The sequence below is a fragment of the Miscanthus floridulus genome, unplaced genomic scaffold (genome assembly GCF_019320115.1).
Source record: "Miscanthus floridulus cultivar M001 unplaced genomic scaffold, ASM1932011v1 os_2652_1_2, whole genome shotgun sequence".
NCBI classification, from domain to species: Eukaryota; Viridiplantae; Streptophyta; class Magnoliopsida; order Poales; family Poaceae; genus Miscanthus; species Miscanthus floridulus.
The window spans coordinates 46590-64392 of record NW_027098432.1 but is presented as its reverse complement, the minus strand read 5'-3'; the positions used below and the strand labels follow the sequence as shown (position 1 = coordinate 64392).

Genomic DNA, 17803 nt, shown 5'->3' with positions numbered 1-17803 from the left:
GTTTTATCTGAACGTTGCAAAATTAGACTTGATGTTGTATATATTACAATGACTATACATGTATGTTGCAAAATGTATGTTTCAAATATTTCAGCCGTTTTAAACGTATATTGCAAGTGTTTTATCTGGATGTTGCATATGTTGCACTGACTATACACGTATGTTACAAGTGTATGTTTCAAATGTTTCAACTGTTTTAAGCATATGTTGTAAGTGTTATGTTTGGATCTTGCATATATTGCAGTGTTCACACACATATATTGTAAATGGTTTATCTGTTTCGGACACATGTTGCATCAAATATTTTATATTGCAAGTGTTTCATGAGTAAGCACTGCAAGGGGCGTAGGCAAAGGTGGTTCCATTGGGCGTAGCGGTCCCCGCGTGCGCGCAGGAAACAAAGCGGACGCGGAGCACAAAGCTGTATCCATATGTATGGCAGCAGGCACAGAGCACGAAGCGAAGCAGAGCACGAAACTACATCCATGGATAGCAATAGGCATAGAGCACGAGGTGAAAGCGGAGCAAGAAGCTGAGGGTATATTATTGAAAACGGGCCGGCAGCATCCGGACGTCCGGGCACCGGCTCCGTTAAACCATTAATAATATATGACTCAAGTATTGGCAATCAATATGCTGAAATAAGACGCTGCAACTGAAGAAGGCTTGGCAATGCAGAAGAAGGTACTGTACATCTATGATTTTTTTGAAAGTTCACGTATATTAAGACATTAGAACCAGAGTACATAGATTTGGGAAATAAATTCCCAATTACATGGTAGAAACCAGGCACAGAAGAGAACTATGTCTACTTCAACATACAGCATCCCAAGAGCAGATACTAAGCAAGTAAATTTGAATAAGTTCTCCAAATTCGAAAATGAAATCCACCCTAGCAAGGACGATGAGTCTCGAAGACGCAGCATAACAGTTTAAGCGCCTTGCATCGCACCGGAGTAGAACATGGACCATTAGACGCCACGTCCCGGTGACACTCGGCGCAGTGCTCCACGGTGGTGTCGTGTGGAGTCGGAGGAGTCGCATGAAGCGCCTGGGGCGGGGAAGACTCGAGAGCCGGCACCGAAGACCAGGTCCACCGAGCAGGAGGCCTGATCTAGAAGCACAACCACCAAATCGTCCTCGAACCCGAACGGACCAAGGGCGACGGCGATGGAGCTCAAGCCGCCATGGGCAGAGAAGGGTGGAGATGGAACTGTTTTTGAGAGAGCGGACTTATTTTATTTCTACTGACCTTGGAAGCTGCACCGTCGACGACGAGGAAGACCTCGGCGATGGCAGCGGCAACAACAAGGCTGGACTTTCCCCGAGGAGAGACACCCATCCGTACAACCTACAAGTACTAGCTACTGACTATTAGGCGCGGGCCCCACTCCTAGCCCTCTCCGGCGAGCTCGCCGGCGGCGGGAGGGAGAGGGCCCGCTGGAGCTCGCGGGGGCGCAGGCAGAGATAAGTCGGGTCATCTATGAATTTGTGATGGTCACCGAAGCAGCGGCGAAAAGCATAAACAGACCCTAATGAACCATCGGATAATGGCAATCATCATTGGCAATGAGCCAGCATTGTCAATGGCATTTCCATGAACCATGAACATATATAATCCATTTACGGGCTATTTGGTTCGTGACCACAACATGCCATGCCGCCACACTTTCTTAGCACCATGTTTCACACGTTATACATTTATTTTCTTGCCAAACTTTGTCACAAGTATGACTTCAATTTTGCTCTGTGACAGCCATAGTTTTGCCGAAGATTTGACTAGCAAATTGCAGTACGAAATCATTCTGGGATAGCCGAACGCTGAAACATGGTTTGGTTCTTCAAAGAGAATAATTTACTTCTTATAGCCTATTTTACCACGTATGTTCATTTCCGTGGCGGTAAGGGTTAAAGCATACTGGAATCCAAGAATCTGAGGTTAGAGAGGCGTTAAAAAGGATGAAAGGAGGTAAGGCGATGGGACCGGATAGTATCTCAATCGAGGTGTGGAGATGCCTCAGGGACATAGCTATAGTATGGCTAACCAAGCTGTTCAACCATATTTTTCGATTGAACAAGATGCCTGATGAGTGGAGGAGAAGTATATTAGTACCGATCTACAAGAATAAAGGGGATATTCAAAGTTGTACGAATTACCGGGGAATTAAGTTGATGAGCCATACTATGAAGCTATAGGAGAGAGTTATCGAGCATCGCTTGAGAGCAATAACGCGGGTTTCTATGAACCAATTTGGTTTCATGCCCGGAAGGTCAACCATGGAAGCTATTTTCGTAGTAAGACAAGTTATGGAGCGGTATAGGGAGAAGAAGAAGAACCTACACATGATTTTTATTGACTTGGAGAAGGCTTATGATAAAATACCAAGGAATGTTATGTGGTGGGCTTTGGACAAACATAAAGTCCCAACGAAGTACGTCGAGCTCATTAAGGACATATACAACAATGTTGTGACTAGAGTTCGAACAAGTGATGGAGACACGGATGACTTCTCGATTAGGATAGGACTACATCAAGGATCAGCTTTGAGCCCTTATTTGTTTGCTTTAGTGATGGATGAGATCACAAGGGACATACAAGGGGACATCCCTTGGTGTATGCTTTTCGCAGACGATGTAGTGCTAGTTGATGAAAGCCGGACATGAGTAAATCAGAAACTGGAGTTATGGCGGAAGACCTTGGAGTCCAAAGGTTTTAGACTCAGTAGAACTAAAACTGAGTATATGAGATATGACTTCGGCACTACTACTCGGGAGGAGAAAGATGTTAGTTTGGAAGGTCAAGTAGTGCCTAGGAAGGATACCTTTCGATTTTTAGGATCAATGCTACAGAAGGACGGGGATATTGATGAAGATGTTAGCCATAGAATCAAAGCAGGATGGATGAAGTGGCGGCAAGCGTCTGGTGTCCTATGTGACAAAAGGATACCACAGAAGCTAAAAGGTAAGTTTTATAGGACGACAAATAGACCTGCTATGTTGTATAGTGCAGAATGTTGACCTACGAAAAGACGACATGTTCAACAGCTAAGTGTCGCGGAAATGCGTATGTTGCGTTGGATTTGTAGTCATACAATAAGGGATCGAGTTCGGAACGATGATATACATAAGAGATTAGGGGTAGCGCCAATTGAAGAAAAGCTTGTCCAACACCGGTTGAGATGGTTTGAACATATGCAACGGAGACCTCCAGATGCACCGGTGCGTAGTGGAATCATAAGTCAGGATAGTAACGTGAAGAGAGGCAGAGGAAGACCGAAGTTGACTTGGGTAGAGGCAATAAAAGGAGACTTAAAATGATGGAATATACCCAAAGACTTAGCCTTAGATAGGAGTGCTCGGAAGGCAGCTATTCACGTGTCTGAACCTTGATTGCTTCTGTTGGGTTTCAACTCTAGCCTACACCAACTTGTTTGGGACTTAAAGACTTTGTTGTTGTTGTTGTTGTAAGGGTTAAAGCATATATACAGTATATGTTTACAAAATGATCGTGTTCTTTCGACCTGTAACAACTAACTGTACATATAATGAATCCGTAGTGCAAACAGCTTATATGAGCAATTCGTCAAGAAATTTCACCCAGACGATGGAAGAGATCTTTTGGAGCCTCCATCTTTGACAGATGTACACAGATCATAAAAAAGAAGTCCAATAATTGAAGGTGGCACCATTTGTTCTTTTTTTATAAACAAGGTGGCACCATTGTTGTGCTTTTATCTGAACTTCCAGCAGTTACCTTCGAGCAGAATTCCTGAAGCTTAGCAACAGATGAAAAAATATCAGACTGTGAAATATATTGGAGGTGAACTTAACTGTTGCAAGCAGAAACAAAGCAAACTGGAAATGATACTACAACTCTCACCTGTGTGTTGTTGCATGTTTTCAGTCGCAAGACAAGTTGTTTTCCAGTGAAGAAACAGGTACACTGAGAACCTGGAAGTTCAGCAGTTGTACAAGTGACAGTAAAAATGTGCGGAGATTGGCGTTTCAGTTTTGCATGGAGCAAGATGTCACTCCTTTGAACAGTATAATCCTGATACAATGAACATACTCAGTTTTCTTTTACTTAACAGATAATATATTAGATTGTTTGACGGTCATGTTGCACTAACAGGCAAAAACGTGGAGGATGTAGTGATACGCCACACAGGTACACAAACCATTGTTATGCTTGCTGAGCATATCCTGGGATGTATCATCCATTGGGAATATCTTGTTGATGCACCAAAAAATCAACCATCACTCAAGATTCCAAGAACTAGTTTTTACACCACCGGAATGCTCAGGGCCTCAAGCAAAAGCCGGATCACTGCTGCAATGTTAATGGTATGAAGTGTCACCATGTCGTTCAAAATGCACCTTAAAATTTTGTTGAAAAATGTGGAAAGTATAAATCCCAACTTGAGTATTAAAAGTAAATGTTTAAACATGGGCTTCTCCATTTCATTGAGATGAAATTTGTCCCGATCAGCTTGTTTTGGCCAAGCAAGCAAATTAACCGGTCTGCAAAATGGGAGAACGGAAAACAACATCAAACTCCGATATGTCTAAACAAAGGAGCTTCCTCTTCCCAGTATAAGTATCTCACCAGTCACCATCATATGCAAAATCATTTGCAAGTTCAGCAGCATTAGCCTACCCCAACTTGTTTGGGACTTAAAGGCTTTGTTGTTGTTGTTGTTGTGCAAGTTCAGCAGCATAAGTTTGATGCAGTTTTCGATCACTTTTCTTCCTGACCCTTTGTGATTGACCAGCATATCATCTTCATACTTCAAATTGACCTACAACCAGTAAAAGATAACATCATCGATAAGACAAGGATTAGAGATGCGCAAAGTAAAAATCTTCAGTTTTCATGATAGAAACTTTGAGGTGGTTTGTTATCAGCCCCTTTTTGCGAAAACCATTACTAGGGACCAGAGCCCTCTCAGGTTTTGACGGCATCTTTGTTTCATTAGCTTTAAGTGGTTCAACACCCACACAAACTCATATTTCTAAAAAAAAAGACAGACAACAAAAGATGGCCAAAATGAAACAGCATAATACAATTATCTAAGCACCAAATATTATAAGGACTACGGACTATTACAATCATAACATTTACAAATTAGACATGTACCAAAATCGTAATAGAAGTAAAGATTAGCAAAACAATTACCGAAACACCATGTTGAAAAGAAAAAAGTGATGATCTCAGGTGTATTACCTCAGACTGGAATCCATCTGCTCAAGCATAGAAAAAGGCAATATGCAGTTATGCACATGTATGTTATAGGCTTATAGCCACTTGTATACGAAGCAACAGTTCAGGGTCAGATTGATTTTTGCATCTGGCATCCATCTTGATTCAACCTATTCCAGTAGATGAGAACAAATATTGCCCTAACATCATGTGGTCAATAGTAAAGTTTTTCCCTTTGTGGTCATCAAAGAAGCTCCTAAGAAAAGAGCTCTATATGTGCCCCAGTTTGGTTGCACACCATTTTTAACCATATCACTGTAAATTCCTAAGCCCTTATCAAATTCGCCATGAATATTGCACCAGCGAATCAAAATATTGTATGCCACAATATCGGGTTTCAGTCCCTTGTATAACATTTCATTCCAAAGCTCAAATGCTTTATTGGTGTCACCAACCTTACAGAGCTCATTTATTATTGTAGAATAGCTGATGCAATCAGGAAAGAAACCACTCTCAGTATTTGTCTGCATAAGGTCAATTGCCCCTTGGATCTGCACAGCCTTACAGAACCCTTTGATCAATGTGTTAAATGTCACTGTGTTAGCTAAACAGCCTTCAAGCATGGCTGTGTGTAGAACTTTAGCCTTTTCCAGCTCTCCTTCATTTGCCAGATAATCAAGAAAGCAATTATAAGTAAAACTATTAGGAAGGAAGCGCTCAGCTAACATTTCTTTACAAAGGATCTCTGCGCTACTCAAATACCCAGACTTGCATAGATGATTAATTAAAACCGTATATGTGACAACATTTGGAGAGCATCCGTCAGCTATCATCTTATCCCAGCAGTTTAAAGCTTGAACTATATTTTCTTCCTTTGAGTGCACATCAATCATGCATGTATGGAACACATTGTCTGGCTTCACACCTTTTTCTTTCATTTCCCTAAATAACACACTTATTTTCTCCCTGTCATGCAGTTTCAGAGCTGCATATACAATTACAGTAAAACTGATAAGATCAAGCTTGACTCCCCGCGCTCTCATCTCATCCCAAACATGGTACGTTTCAGTTAACCTTCCTTCTTTGCAGAATCCATGCATAAGTGCTGTAAGGCTAAAACTATTTAGCACAGCACAGTTGTTTTCTAGATCATCAACAAATTCCTTAGCTTTCATGGCACCTAGTGTCAAACAAAGTACACTTATCAGTGACCTGTAAGTGTAATTGTCAGGTGTTAGGCCCCTATCTACCATCTGATCATATAACTGGAATGCCTTCCTAACATTGCCTACACGGCAATACCCTTCAATCATAACATTAAAAGTCACTTCATTTGGTACTACAGAACTGTCTATCATCTTATCAAACAACCTAGCTGCTTCATCCATATTTTTGTCCTTGCAGAAACCACTGATAAGCGCTGTAAATGTATATATATTCCCTGAAACATCATTCCTAGCCATCTCCCTATGGAGCTCCATTGCACTGACCAGATCCCTTTTCCGACATAAACCAGCTATAAGGGGGGAATATGATGCCGCACTTGGTGTCAATCCCTTCTCAACCATCTCGCTTAGAAGACCTCTTGCCTGGTGAAAGTCGTCATGTTGGCAGTAACCATTAATTAAAGAATTGTATGGATAAACTGTCACTCTGATTCCCTTCTCCCTCATCCTATCAAACATGCAAAGTGCGTCATCCATCATTCCCCTCTTACACAGGGAATGTATCAGTATAGCATAGGTCACCTCATTTGGCTCTAGACCCCTGTTTGCCATCCCTCTGAAGAGCCTTTCTACCTCCCTAAATCTTCCATCCTTGCACAGTTTATCAATCAATGCATTACACACAAACAGGTTTGGTACCATGCCCAACTCACCCAAGTTACAAGCTAACCTGAATGCCTCGTCGACGTGCCCTCTCTTTCGTAGCCCATCAAGCATAAACGAGCAACTGGCCTCTGATGGCACAAAGTGCAGACTAAGCATGTCATCAGTCATTTCCAATGCCCTTTCAAGTTCCTCAGTCCGACAAAACCCATAAACTAGAGTCCGGTACGTAACTTCATCAGCGACAATTCCTCTCCCCACCATGCTGTTCTTCACCTCCACTGCCTCAAGAACACGATTGTTTCTACAGAGACCATACATCAACACATTGTATGGCACAGCACTGCCCTTGACACCCTTGCTTTCCATCCTCGCCAACAGTCCCCTTGCGCAATCCAAATTCCTTATCTCACAGTAGGCCCGAATTCCGGCCGTGTAAACATACTCGTCCAAGGGAAATTTGTATTGAAGCATTTCATCGAACAGGTCGCGGGCAAGAGCAAACTGCCGGATCTTAATGAGAGCAAATAGTATCTGCGAAGCGGTGTATTGCTTCATCGCAATGCCAGATGAGAGGGATAGGCGGAGGACGTCGGCAGCGTCGCGGGCGCGGCGGAGCCGGAGGTACGAGGAGGCAAGAAGCGTGACGGCGGCGGTGGCGGCGCCAGGTCGGAAGGTGGCGAGTGCGTTAGCGTGTGAGAGAGACGAAAATGAGGAGGACGCGGACGGGGTGGATGACGCGAGGGAGAGGAGCAGGGAGGCGGCGTGCGGGGAGGATGCCGGGGACGAAGGGAACGAGGAGAGGAAGGAGAGGGCGAGCAGGGAGAGTGAGACCGGGGCGACGAGGTGGGAAGGCAACAGGAGGAGAAACCGGTGGGAAAGGTCGGGCCGGCGGAGAGAGGCCGGGAGGACGAGGAGGGAAGAGACGTGCGCGGGGGCGAGGCGTTGGCGGAGCAGCGGCGCGGCGAGGGCGGACGGCCAGGTGGACGGCGCGGTGTGGTGGAGGATGTCGGCGAGGAGCTTCACCATGCCGGAATCTGAGGTGGCGGGAGTGGCATTAGAGTGGCCCGCGAGGGGCCGGCGCGGCGGAAGAGGCATCGGGAACGGCGTGGCGGATTGCCGGAGGTCGCGCCGGCCGCCGGGCCTGTTCGGTGGGCTGCAGCTGGAAGCGGCTGCGGCTGCAACCTGTAAAGTGTAAAGATTCGTGCTGAAGGATAAGCGTCTTTGCCTCTTCGTCGAGTTCAGTCCAAAACTGCGCTTCCCCTATCTGCTATCTTCTCCGGTTGCCAATGGCTTCCTCCCTCCTCCGCGCCTCGCCCTTCTCCCTCCTCTCCCGTCTAAAGCCCAGGCCATCCGCCTTGCACCTCCGCCGCCTCCTCCCGCTCTCCACCACCTCCACCTCGGCCTCTGTCCCCGCGCCCCAGCTCCGAACCCTAGCGTCCGCGGCGGCCACCGATGCGGCTGCGACCCCGCCGGAGGAAGCGGCGGCGCCCGCCGCGGCGGGTGCGAAGGTAGAGAGGCTGCAGCCGCTGCAGTGGCCGCCGAGGGATGCGCTGTGCGGAGAGCTCGGCGCCGGGGACGCCGGGCGCAGGGTAAGGCTATGCGGCTGGGTTGCGCTACGCCGCGCGCACGCCGGGCTCACCTTCCTCACCCTTCGAGACCGCTCCGGCATGGTGCAGGTGAGTTGTTTTGTCCTCGTGTTAGCTGCATCAGTGTCAGTTTTCTGTAGTGGTGGGGGTATGCCTGTAGACTGTAGTTGCTTTAGCTAAACGGTTGTAATTGCTGCAAGCTGCTACAGTACATTGTTTCGTGATCCCGTGTTTGCGTAATTGTGTCTACATTGATGTAGCTGCTGCTTCTGTAGAGACAAACTCGGCAATTGATGTTAATTTCACATTTTCTCTAAACCCTCCGTTGCTTGACGTGTGTTATCTGGAATGATTGTTGCATTGCTAAATTGTTCGTGTACTGTTAAGCGTTGCACTCGGCCTCCAGCATCAGCTACTGGTCCCCACCCCAAGTGACTCCAGTGCTTGTACTTAGCAGAAGGGCAATGGAGCAATAGTTGCTTCATGACAGATTGACAGTTGTCTGAATGACTTCTGCTCAGAAAATGTGTGCTTCTATGGCTGCTTAGTGCTTACCTTTTCTTATTACGTGCAATACTTGTCGTATATGATTCATGGCTTATGGTAAAAAAACTTATGCATTGACTGTCATAATGATAATTCTTACAGGATTATGTATGTACATGCTGTGGTTGTTGATATTTATGTTGTTATCAGATCATTGCTGGGGTTTTTATATGGTACTTTGTGTAGTGTAGGTGACAACGTTGCCAGAGTACCCAGAGGTTTACAACATAGTAAACAAGCTGAGAGTGGAGTCAGTGGTTGCTGTTGAGGGGGTGATCCGGCCACGCCCGGTGGATGCCATCAATGCAGATATGAAGACCGGAGCTATAGAGGTATTGGTTGGCAGCCGTCACACCTTATGTTGTTTTGGATTAGTAGACAATAAGCTGGGTGACTTTTCATGGCTATAATTTGATAATCACACAATCTACTTGTAAATATTGCTGTTTATAAGAAGCTCCCTTTACCTTCATTCAGTATGTTTTGGTCATGGAACATGTATGAGATAAGGAATAACACATTTTATATGATTCATTCATTGTTTAAGTACTTGTTTCTTTTGACTGCCATCAACCTTCCTATTTTTTATTTTCTTTTGTATTGATTGGCACCCATCACACCTTATATTGTTTTGGCATCAATAGGACATAGAGGTGGCTTTTCATGACTAGAATTTGGTATTTACACATTCTACTATAGAAATATTGCTGTTTATAAGAAGCTCCCTTTCCTTTTATGCACAGTGCATTTTGGACACGCTAAATGTATGATATAAGGAACAACACATTTTATAGAATACATAGTTTAAATACTTGTTTCTTTGAGTGCCATCAGCTTTTCTATTTTCTTTTGTGTTCATACAGTAACCAACATAACCATCTAACTTTGTTGCATGTTGGTACCTTGAAGGTTGCGGCAGATCATGTTTTAGTGCTGAACTCAGTAACTCGTTCACTGCCGTTTCCAGTTACAACTGCTGATACTGTAAAAGAGAAGTTTCCAGAAGAAATTAGATTGAGGTAAAACATTTACAATCTGTCTTTTCAAAATTTGTGCGCTAGACTTTTTGGAAGTAGCTTTAAGCACGGTGAATCCCTCGAATTAGCCAACTTGTGACCATGTATTGCATATTGGCTAAAACATATTGGCAACCATGTATTGCGGCATAGACAATGTCAAACGCTTATTCTAGCATACCTGGAACTTGCTAACTATTGGGTGCATGACATTTGTTTTAGCATAAATGCATTATTGCATTGTGAAAGTTATGCATACATGACCACAAAGTTGCACGTTTGCCTTGTGAATGGTATGCACTGACATCAGGGGAGTTTGGTATTAAGTATATAGGTATAACTATTCATCTCATGCTTTGTAACTGCTGTGATTGCTGTAGTAGTTTTCACTTCATTTTACTATTCACCCAATTTTGTTCATAGCTATAGTTTGAGGTTGTGTTGTGCTTTCATGTATATGCAGTTTGTTAAAGAAATTATATTGCTCTCATGTTGACTGCTAACTTAATAACCTGCAGCTACTTACTTCCTCTGATTCAAAATGTAAGTCGTTGAGGACATTGACAGTCTACAATTTGACATAAGTGTACTATTTCAAATAGGAAAAAATATATTCTGTGAAAGTATTTTCAATTTTGAATATATTGATTGATATCAACCACGTGTTTTCAATCTATGTAACTTTTCATATACTGATGGGTCAAGTTTAAGTTTCGCTCACTAGAACCCTAAAACGAACAATTGGATTCTGCTGTACTGTACTTCTTCCGATTGGCTGTAATTTGCTTCTTGTTCCAAACAACTCTGCTAGCTATTAATACGTGTTAAAAGTTAGAGCATTCCTATTTGCCTAAAGTTGATTCCTTGTCCTAAAGTTGATTCCTTGTCCTTTCTCCTTACAGGACTTAAGATACTAGTATGCTAAGTTTTATTCAAATAATGTGTTTATGCTCTACCAGTTTAAGTAATGAGTGCCTTTTTGTAACTTCCTATCATTGAATACTGTAGGTTTAGAGTGTTGGATTTGCGTTGTCCTCAAATGCAGTCAAACTTGCGGTTGCGCCATAATGTGGTTAAACTCATACGCCGTTACTTGGAGGATGTACATGAATTTGTTGAGGTATGCTGGTTATATATACTGTTAGTCTGTTACACTTGTTCATTGTTTTGTCTGAGTTTCCACCCCAATATATTTTACTTCTTGTCATATACATACCTGCTATTTTCACTTAAGAACGGAATATATCATAGTGGCCCCATTTTTCTATGAATTGCAATATTTCCTCTTGTGATGTAGTGCTTGTTAGTCACTGAATTCTTACTCTTGGTAGTAGCAGAATTCTTACTCTCATCGAGAGGGGATGACACTAGGAGTTGGGACAATTTTCTGGTTTATTTCTCACACAATGCCATGCCAACCTGAGGGGTTGGGGATACATATTTATAGGCTGCTAGCCAGCCAAGCATATGCCAAGATGCTAGTCTAAGATGCTGTCCTAGATGCTAGTCCTAGATGCTAAGATGCTGTCCTAGCCAGTCAAGGATATTGTCCTTGATGGGTAGCAAGACCACCATGGGCAGCAAGACCACCATGCTGCTGCAACCCCACAAAGACCACAGAGACTTATCCATCATTTTCCCCCTAAGTCTTGTGCGTCGTTTTGTGGGAAAGTTGAACCATCCCGGTCCTAGAGCAGAGCTCAAGGAACTTGATCCTCCCAAGAGGCTTAGTAAGCAGGTCCGCAAGCTGGTCCTTGGTGTTGATGTAGCTCGCCTTAATGCTCCCTTCCTCCAAACAGCCTCGGATGAAGGGGTACCTCACCCGGATGTGCTTACTCCGTTCATGGAAAACGGGGTTCTTTGCCAGGGCCAGAGCGGACTTGCTGTCCATCCTGAGCTCCACCGCTCTAGTGTCTCTGCCGAGGAGATCACCAAGCAGTCGAGCGAGCCAGAGCGCCTGAGTCGAAGCGGTGGTGGCCGCTATGTACTCGGCCTCGCAGCTGGACAGGGCCACCACTTGTTGCTTGACCGACTGCCAGCTAACGAGGCACTTGCCGAGGAGGAAGAGGATCCCGCTCGTGCTCTTGCTGGTGTCGATGTCGCCGGCGTGGTCGCTGTCGCTGTGCCCGACGAAGTGTGCCGCCCTAGGGCACCTAGGGTAGTAGAGGCCGTGGTCGAGAGTCCCCGCAACGTAGCGGATGATCCTCTTCACAGCCTGCTGGTGCTCCGTCGTCGGTCGCTGCATGAACTGACTAACGTAGCCGACGGAGAATGCCAAGTCCAGCCGTGTGTGGGCGAGGTAGCGAAGGCTCCCCACAAGACGCCGGTACTGCGTAGCGTCCACCTCCTCCGTCGTGCTGTCGCGGCTCAGCTTCAGTCTCTCCATCGGAGTGAGAGCTGGGTTGCAGTCGGTGAGCCCAGCTAGCTCAATGACGCGCTTGGCGTAGGCGATCTGTCGAAGCGTGATCCTGGAGGCATCCTGGTGCACCTCGATTCCCAGGTAGAAGGAGAGAGGCCCCAGGTCACTCATCTGGAAGGTGGCCTTCATCTCTTCCTTGAATGCCGGCACCTCCGCATCCTTGGTGCCGGTGATCACCAAGTCGTCGACGTAGACACCCACTAGCAGAGCATTTCCTCCACTGCCCCGTTGGTAGATGGCCGCCTCGTGCGGGCTTTGCTCGAAGCCCATCCCCTTTAGGCCCGTTCGTTTCGAGCGGAACGGAGCGCCAGAACCGATCCGGGCCGGAAGGCACCTGTATTTTATACCCGTCGATCATCACCGGAAAACGTTCTGGCTGGAAATCAGCCTAAACGAACGGGCCCTTAGCGTGGAATCCAACTTGGCATTCCACGCCCTCGGTGCCTGCCGCAAGCCATAGAGGGCCTTGCGCAGGCGGAGCACCTTGCCCTCCTTGCCGGGGATGGCAAATCCCGGCGGCTGGTGCACGTAGACTTCCTCCTTCAAGTCGTCGTTAAGGAACGCCGACTTGACGTCCATGTGATGAACACACTAGCCCTCCTGGGCGGCTAGCGCAAGGAGGAGTCGCACGGACTCCATCCGTGCCACGGGAGCAAAGGCGTCGTCGAAGTCGACCCCCTCCTGCTGCACGAAACCTCGTGCCACCAAGCGAGCCTTGTGCTTGACGATGGCGTCGGCTTCATCCCTCTTCAGCTTGTACACCCACTTAAGGGTGATCGCACGGTGACCACGAGGAAGGTCAGCAAGCTCCCATGTGCGGTTCTTCTCAACCGCATCCATCTCCAATTGCATCGCGGCGCGCCATGCCGCGTGTCTCTCGGCCTCTGCAAACGACCGAGGCTCGCCGTCGTCACAAGCAAGGTGCAACTGCGCCTCCAGGTCGTGAGGCACCGGTCCCGGTACCGGCTGGTCGCCGAGAAGGTTCTCCATCGTACGGTATCGCAACGGCTCGCCGTCGTGCTACGCGTCGATGCGCTACTCGTCGTGAGAGAGCGGAGTAGCGAGCTCAACCGGGCTGTGCTCGACACGAGCTGGTGTTGGAGTAGACGTGCCTGGAGAGGTGCCTGTCGGTGCTGGAGTGCGTGGCGGTGTCGACTGTGGTGGAGCCGGCGAAGAACTCATCGTAGCCGGGGTCCTAGCTGGAGAGTGTGGTGCTGTCGGAGTAGCAGGCGCCGATGTCGGTGGAGGCTCGGGGACTTGGGTAGACGCGCTCGTCGAAGAAGAGCTACCTACTCCCCCAGCTCCCTCGAAGTGGACGTACTCGACAGTGAAGTTGTCGTATGTCAGAGCCGAGCCGTCGTCTCCCGCCTTGTCCCACGCCCATCCTCGGCCTTCGTTGAACACAACGTCGCGCGCCGTGCGCACACGCTGTGTCTTCGGGTCGAGGATGCGGTAGGCCTTCGAGCCCTCCGCGTAGCCGATGAACACTCTCGGAGTACTCCTGTCGTCGAGCTTGCTGATGTGGCCAAGCTCCTTGGCGAACGCGAGGCAGCCGAAGACCCGCAAGTGGGAGACCGCCGGCTTGCGCCCATGCCAAGCCTCGTACGGCGTCCTGCCATCGAGCGCCTTGGTAGGCGAGCGGTTGAGGATGTAGACAGCCGATACCACTGCCTCTCCCCAGAAGACAGCCGGCATCCCCCTCTGTTTGAGAAGGGCCCGAGCCATCCCCCCCCCCCCCCACAACTGTCTGGTTGCGCCGCTCGACGATGCCGTTCTGCTGTGGGCTGTACGGCGCGGAGTAGTGGCGCTGAATGCCCTCATCAGCGCAGTACGACGCGAATTCAGCCGCCGTGAATTCGCCGCCGTTGTCGGTGCGCAGCACGCGTAGCTTGCGGCCGCACTCCGCCTCCGCAGCAGCCTGCGTGCGCCTGATGGCGTCCATAGCCTCTCCCTCGTCGTCCTCCCGGTGTGGCCGGTGTCACCGGGCCACACAAGTCCCCGTGCACAAGCTCGAGCCTCTCCTTGGCTCGAAAGCTCGCCCGCTGGGGAAAGGGAAGTCGCCTCTGCTTCGTCAACATGCAGACGTCGCAGAGCTGCTCCACATGGTCGAGGCACGGCAGGCCTCGCACCATCTCCGTGGCACTGAGCCGCTTCAGGGCCTCGAAGTGAAGGTGCTCGAAGCGCTCGTGCCACTGCCACGCCTCGTCATCCCGACGAGCAGCGAGACAGAGGGGTTGTGCCACCTGCACGTTAAGGCCGTAGAGTTGATTTGCGCTTCTGGATACCTTGGCAAGAAGGCTGCGACGGCGATCCCAAATCCTCATGACTCCATCCTCAACCACCACGCGCGGACCGTTCTCATCCAGCTGTCCCAAGCTGATGATGGAGTTCCTCAACGCGGGGATGTAGTAGACTCCGGTGAGCAGCCTGTGCTCACCAGACACGGCGGTGAAGATGACGGAGTCGACGCCCTTGATCTCCACGACGGAGGCATCCCCAAACTTGACGGAGCCTCGGACGCTAGAGTCAAGCTCGGTGAAGAACTCCCGTCGACCGGTCATGTGATGGGTGGCGCCGATGTCGAGGCACCACCCGTCAGTCTTGTCGTTGCCGGAGCCGTCGCCGAGGAGGGCGTGTGCTTTTGGCTCGTCAAGGTGGAGGAGAGCCGCTGCGGCCAGTGCCGCTGGAGGTAGCTCGATGCTTGCATGTGCCATGAACAGAGCCGGCTCCTCCTCCGCCTGTGCGACGTGGGCCTGGCCGCGTCGTGGCTGTCGACAGTCCTTGGCCCAATGGCCAAGCTGGCCGCAGTTGCGGCAGATGTCGTCTCGTGCCGGCTTGTGCTTGCCGGCGGCGCCGCCCTGGGCGCCTCTGTGGGCATCACCCTCGGCACGTCCTCGCGCCCCGGCCTGGGCGTCTTTGCGCGCCTTGCGCGGCTTGCCACGCTTGCGGCCGCCTGTCGCGGAAGAAGGCCCCCCCTTCTTCCGGTCACCTTGGTAGGCAGCCCACTGCTCCCGAGTGAGAAGGAGCTTCCCGCCAGTGGTGATGGGCCCCGAGAGAGACTGTGGCTCATCGCTGTCGACGACCTTGAGGCGACCTATCGCCTCGATCGACATCGTGGAGAGATTCAACAGGGACTCGATCGAGTGGACCATCTGCTTGTACTTCTCGGGGACGCAGCGGAAGAGCTTTTCGACAGCTCTCTCCTCGCCGTAGGTGTCATCGCCGAACTGCACCATCTTCTGCAACAGAGTGTTGAGACGGAGAGCAAAGTCATCAACGTCCTCACCTGGCTTGAAGGCCAGATTCTCCCACTCCTTGCGATGTGCCTGCAGTGTGGACTTGCGGGCGCGGTCGCTGCCGATGCGTGCCGCAGCGATGGCGTCCTAAGCCTCCTTGGCAGTCCGCTTGTTGGTAAGCGAGAACTGCATCTCGGGCGGGACTGCAGCGATGAGGGCATCCAGCGCCCGTTGATCCTGGTCGTAGTCGCCGTCGCCGTACCGGACTGCCTCCCACATGTGCCGCACCTGGAGCTTTACCCTCATCACCGCAGCCCACTCGACGTAGTTGGTCTTAGTGAGAGTAGGCCACCCACCGCTGGGGCCGACGTCCCTGACAACAGCTTGGAGCCCGTGGTAACCACGGTACCGATCCGGGGAGAGAAAGCCACGCTACCTGTGAAAGCCGCGCTCTCCATCGACCCGTCCGCCACCGTTGCCGTGCGCACCTCCTCCAGGAGCGCCACCGTCGTGCGTGCCTCCTCTAGGAGTGCCACCGCCGTGCGCGCCTCCTCCAGGAGCGCCGTCGCCGTGCGCGCCTCCTCTAGGAGCGCCATCGCCGTGTCCGCGCCTGTCTGGGCTGCCGCCGCCCTCGTGGGTGTGCGCGGCTGCCCACTGCGCAGCCCGTGCTCGCGCTGCCTCCCAACCCAGCAGCTCGAGGTCCGCGTCGGCGCTGTCGTCAGCAGAAACGGAGCTGCTGATGCTGCCGCGCAGAGCCTCGACCTCCGCTCAGGTTGCTGCCAGCTCGGCCGCTGCCAACCTCGACGCCCTTGCCGCTGGTCGCTCGCGTTCCTCTGCCGCGGCAAGTTCAGCCTCCTGCCGACGCCGCGTGCTCGAGGCGACCAAGCGCTGAGACTGCCCTACGGACATGACGCGCTACCGAGGGGCCGCTGCGTGGGGAGAGGGCTGCGCAGAGGGAGAGGAGTGAGCAGGAGCGGCCGGAGCTGCTGCTGCTCCCGGCTGGGGCTGTTGCGAGGCTGGGAAAGGAGATGAGCAAGAGATGCTCAGGCTACAGGATAGTACAACTCTGATACCAGTTGTTAGTCGCTGAATTCTTACTCTTGATAGTAGTAGAATTCTTACCCTCATCGAGAGAGAATTTCACTAGGAGTTGGGGTAATTTTCTGGTTTATTTCTCACACAATACCATGACAACCTGAGGGGTTGGGGATACATATTTATAGACTGCTAGCCAGCCAAGCATATGCCAAGATGCTAGTCTAAGATGCTATCCTAGATGCTAGTCCTAGATGCTAAGATGCTATCCTAGCTAGTCAAGGATGTTGTCCTTGATGGGCAGCAAGACCACCATACTGCTGCAGCCCCACAAAGACCACATAGACTTATCCATCAATGCTAGATGCCTAGATGGCCAATCTTAAATCAGGGCTATAATTCTTCAACTTGTGGTTTGAGGGTTCAGGGCTCTATCTTATTTTTTTCAACCTCGTCTATATAACATCAATTTAATTTTATTGCTTTTTTATCATCATGTAAAGACAGTCAACAGCAGTATTTTTTATTATATAGAATCTTACTAGCAGTACAGTCTATCTAATGAAAATTGTGTCTTATGAAAATTGTGTGTGTGTGTGTGTGTGTTGGATTGGTAAAATTAGTCAAATATGCATGCACTGTCTGGCATCTTCTGTTGCTTGTATCACCTAGCAATGACTCATTAAGTTTAAGGCAGTGCATAGGACACCTTATCTACAATGATTATAATAGTAGTATAAATTTTTAGTTTTTACGCCCTTTTACTTCCTGACTTAAAACCTTCTGTTATGTCTGATCGAAAGTTACATGTTCCAAGGTAGATTGAGACTCCTGTTTTGTCCAAGTCTACACCTGAAGGTGCTCGGGACTATCTTGTACCATCGAGAGTTCAGGTAATTAAACTATGTACATTTTTTCTATTTCTTCACAGAC

General features: G+C 49.1%; 2 protein-coding genes across 5 annotated transcripts; one reads left to right on the top strand and one right to left on the bottom strand.

Moving 5' to 3' along the window:
- Positions 1-3446: 3446 nt before the first annotated feature.
- LOC136535282 (putative pentatricopeptide repeat-containing protein At5g59900) lies at positions 3447-8157 on the bottom strand. Of its 3 annotated transcripts, none has more exons than XM_066527579.1 (6): positions 5225-8157; positions 4607-4799; positions 4420-4521; positions 4131-4330; positions 3881-4051; positions 3447-3775 (listed from the first exon to the last, which is right to left on the bottom strand). In XM_066527579.1, exon 1 carries the CDS (start codon positions 8125-8127, stop codon positions 5407-5409), a length of 2721 nt encoding a protein of 906 aa, XP_066383676.1. In that variant the 5' UTR covers positions 8128-8157; the 3' UTR covers positions 3447-3775; positions 3881-4051; positions 4131-4330; positions 4420-4521; positions 4607-4799; positions 5225-5406. The 3 variants fall into 3 exon arrangements, with proteins under 3 accessions (XP_066383676.1, XP_066383677.1, XP_066383678.1); XM_066527580.1 differs by having other exon boundaries at positions 3447-3769; XM_066527581.1 differs by having other exon boundaries at positions 4179-4330.
- Positions 8158-8168: 11 nt separating this feature from the next.
- Positions 8169-17803, top strand: LOC136535285 (aspartate--tRNA ligase, chloroplastic/mitochondrial-like). 2 transcript variants are annotated; one of them, XM_066527584.1, is made up of 5 exons: positions 8169-8708; positions 9356-9496; positions 10074-10183; positions 11189-11300; positions 17688-17803. In XM_066527584.1, exons 1-5 carry the CDS (start codon positions 8319-8321, stop codon positions 17694-17696), a joined length of 762 nt encoding a protein of 253 aa, XP_066383681.1. In that variant the 5' UTR covers positions 8169-8318; the 3' UTR covers positions 17697-17803. The 2 variants fall into 2 exon arrangements, with proteins under 2 accessions (XP_066383681.1, XP_066383682.1); XM_066527585.1 differs by lacking the exons at positions 11189-11300; positions 17688-17803 and adding an exon at positions 10644-10725.

Coding starts and splice junctions, on each gene's coding strand:
- LOC136535282 (XM_066527579.1), bottom strand. CDS start 8,127: ATGCCTCTTCCGCCGCGCCGGCCCCTCGCGGGCCACTCTAATGCCACT.
- LOC136535285 (XM_066527584.1), top strand. CDS start 8,319: ATGGCTTCCTCCCTCCTCCGCGCCTCGCCCTTCTCCCTCCTCTCCCGT. Junction 9,497..10,073: donor TGAAGACCGGAGCTATAGAG/GTATTGGTTGGC, acceptor GGTACCTTGAAG/GTTGCGGCAGATCATGTTTT. Junction 10,184..11,188: donor CCAGAAGAAATTAGATTGAG/GTAAAACATTTA, acceptor TGAATACTGTAG/GTTTAGAGTGTTGGATTTGC.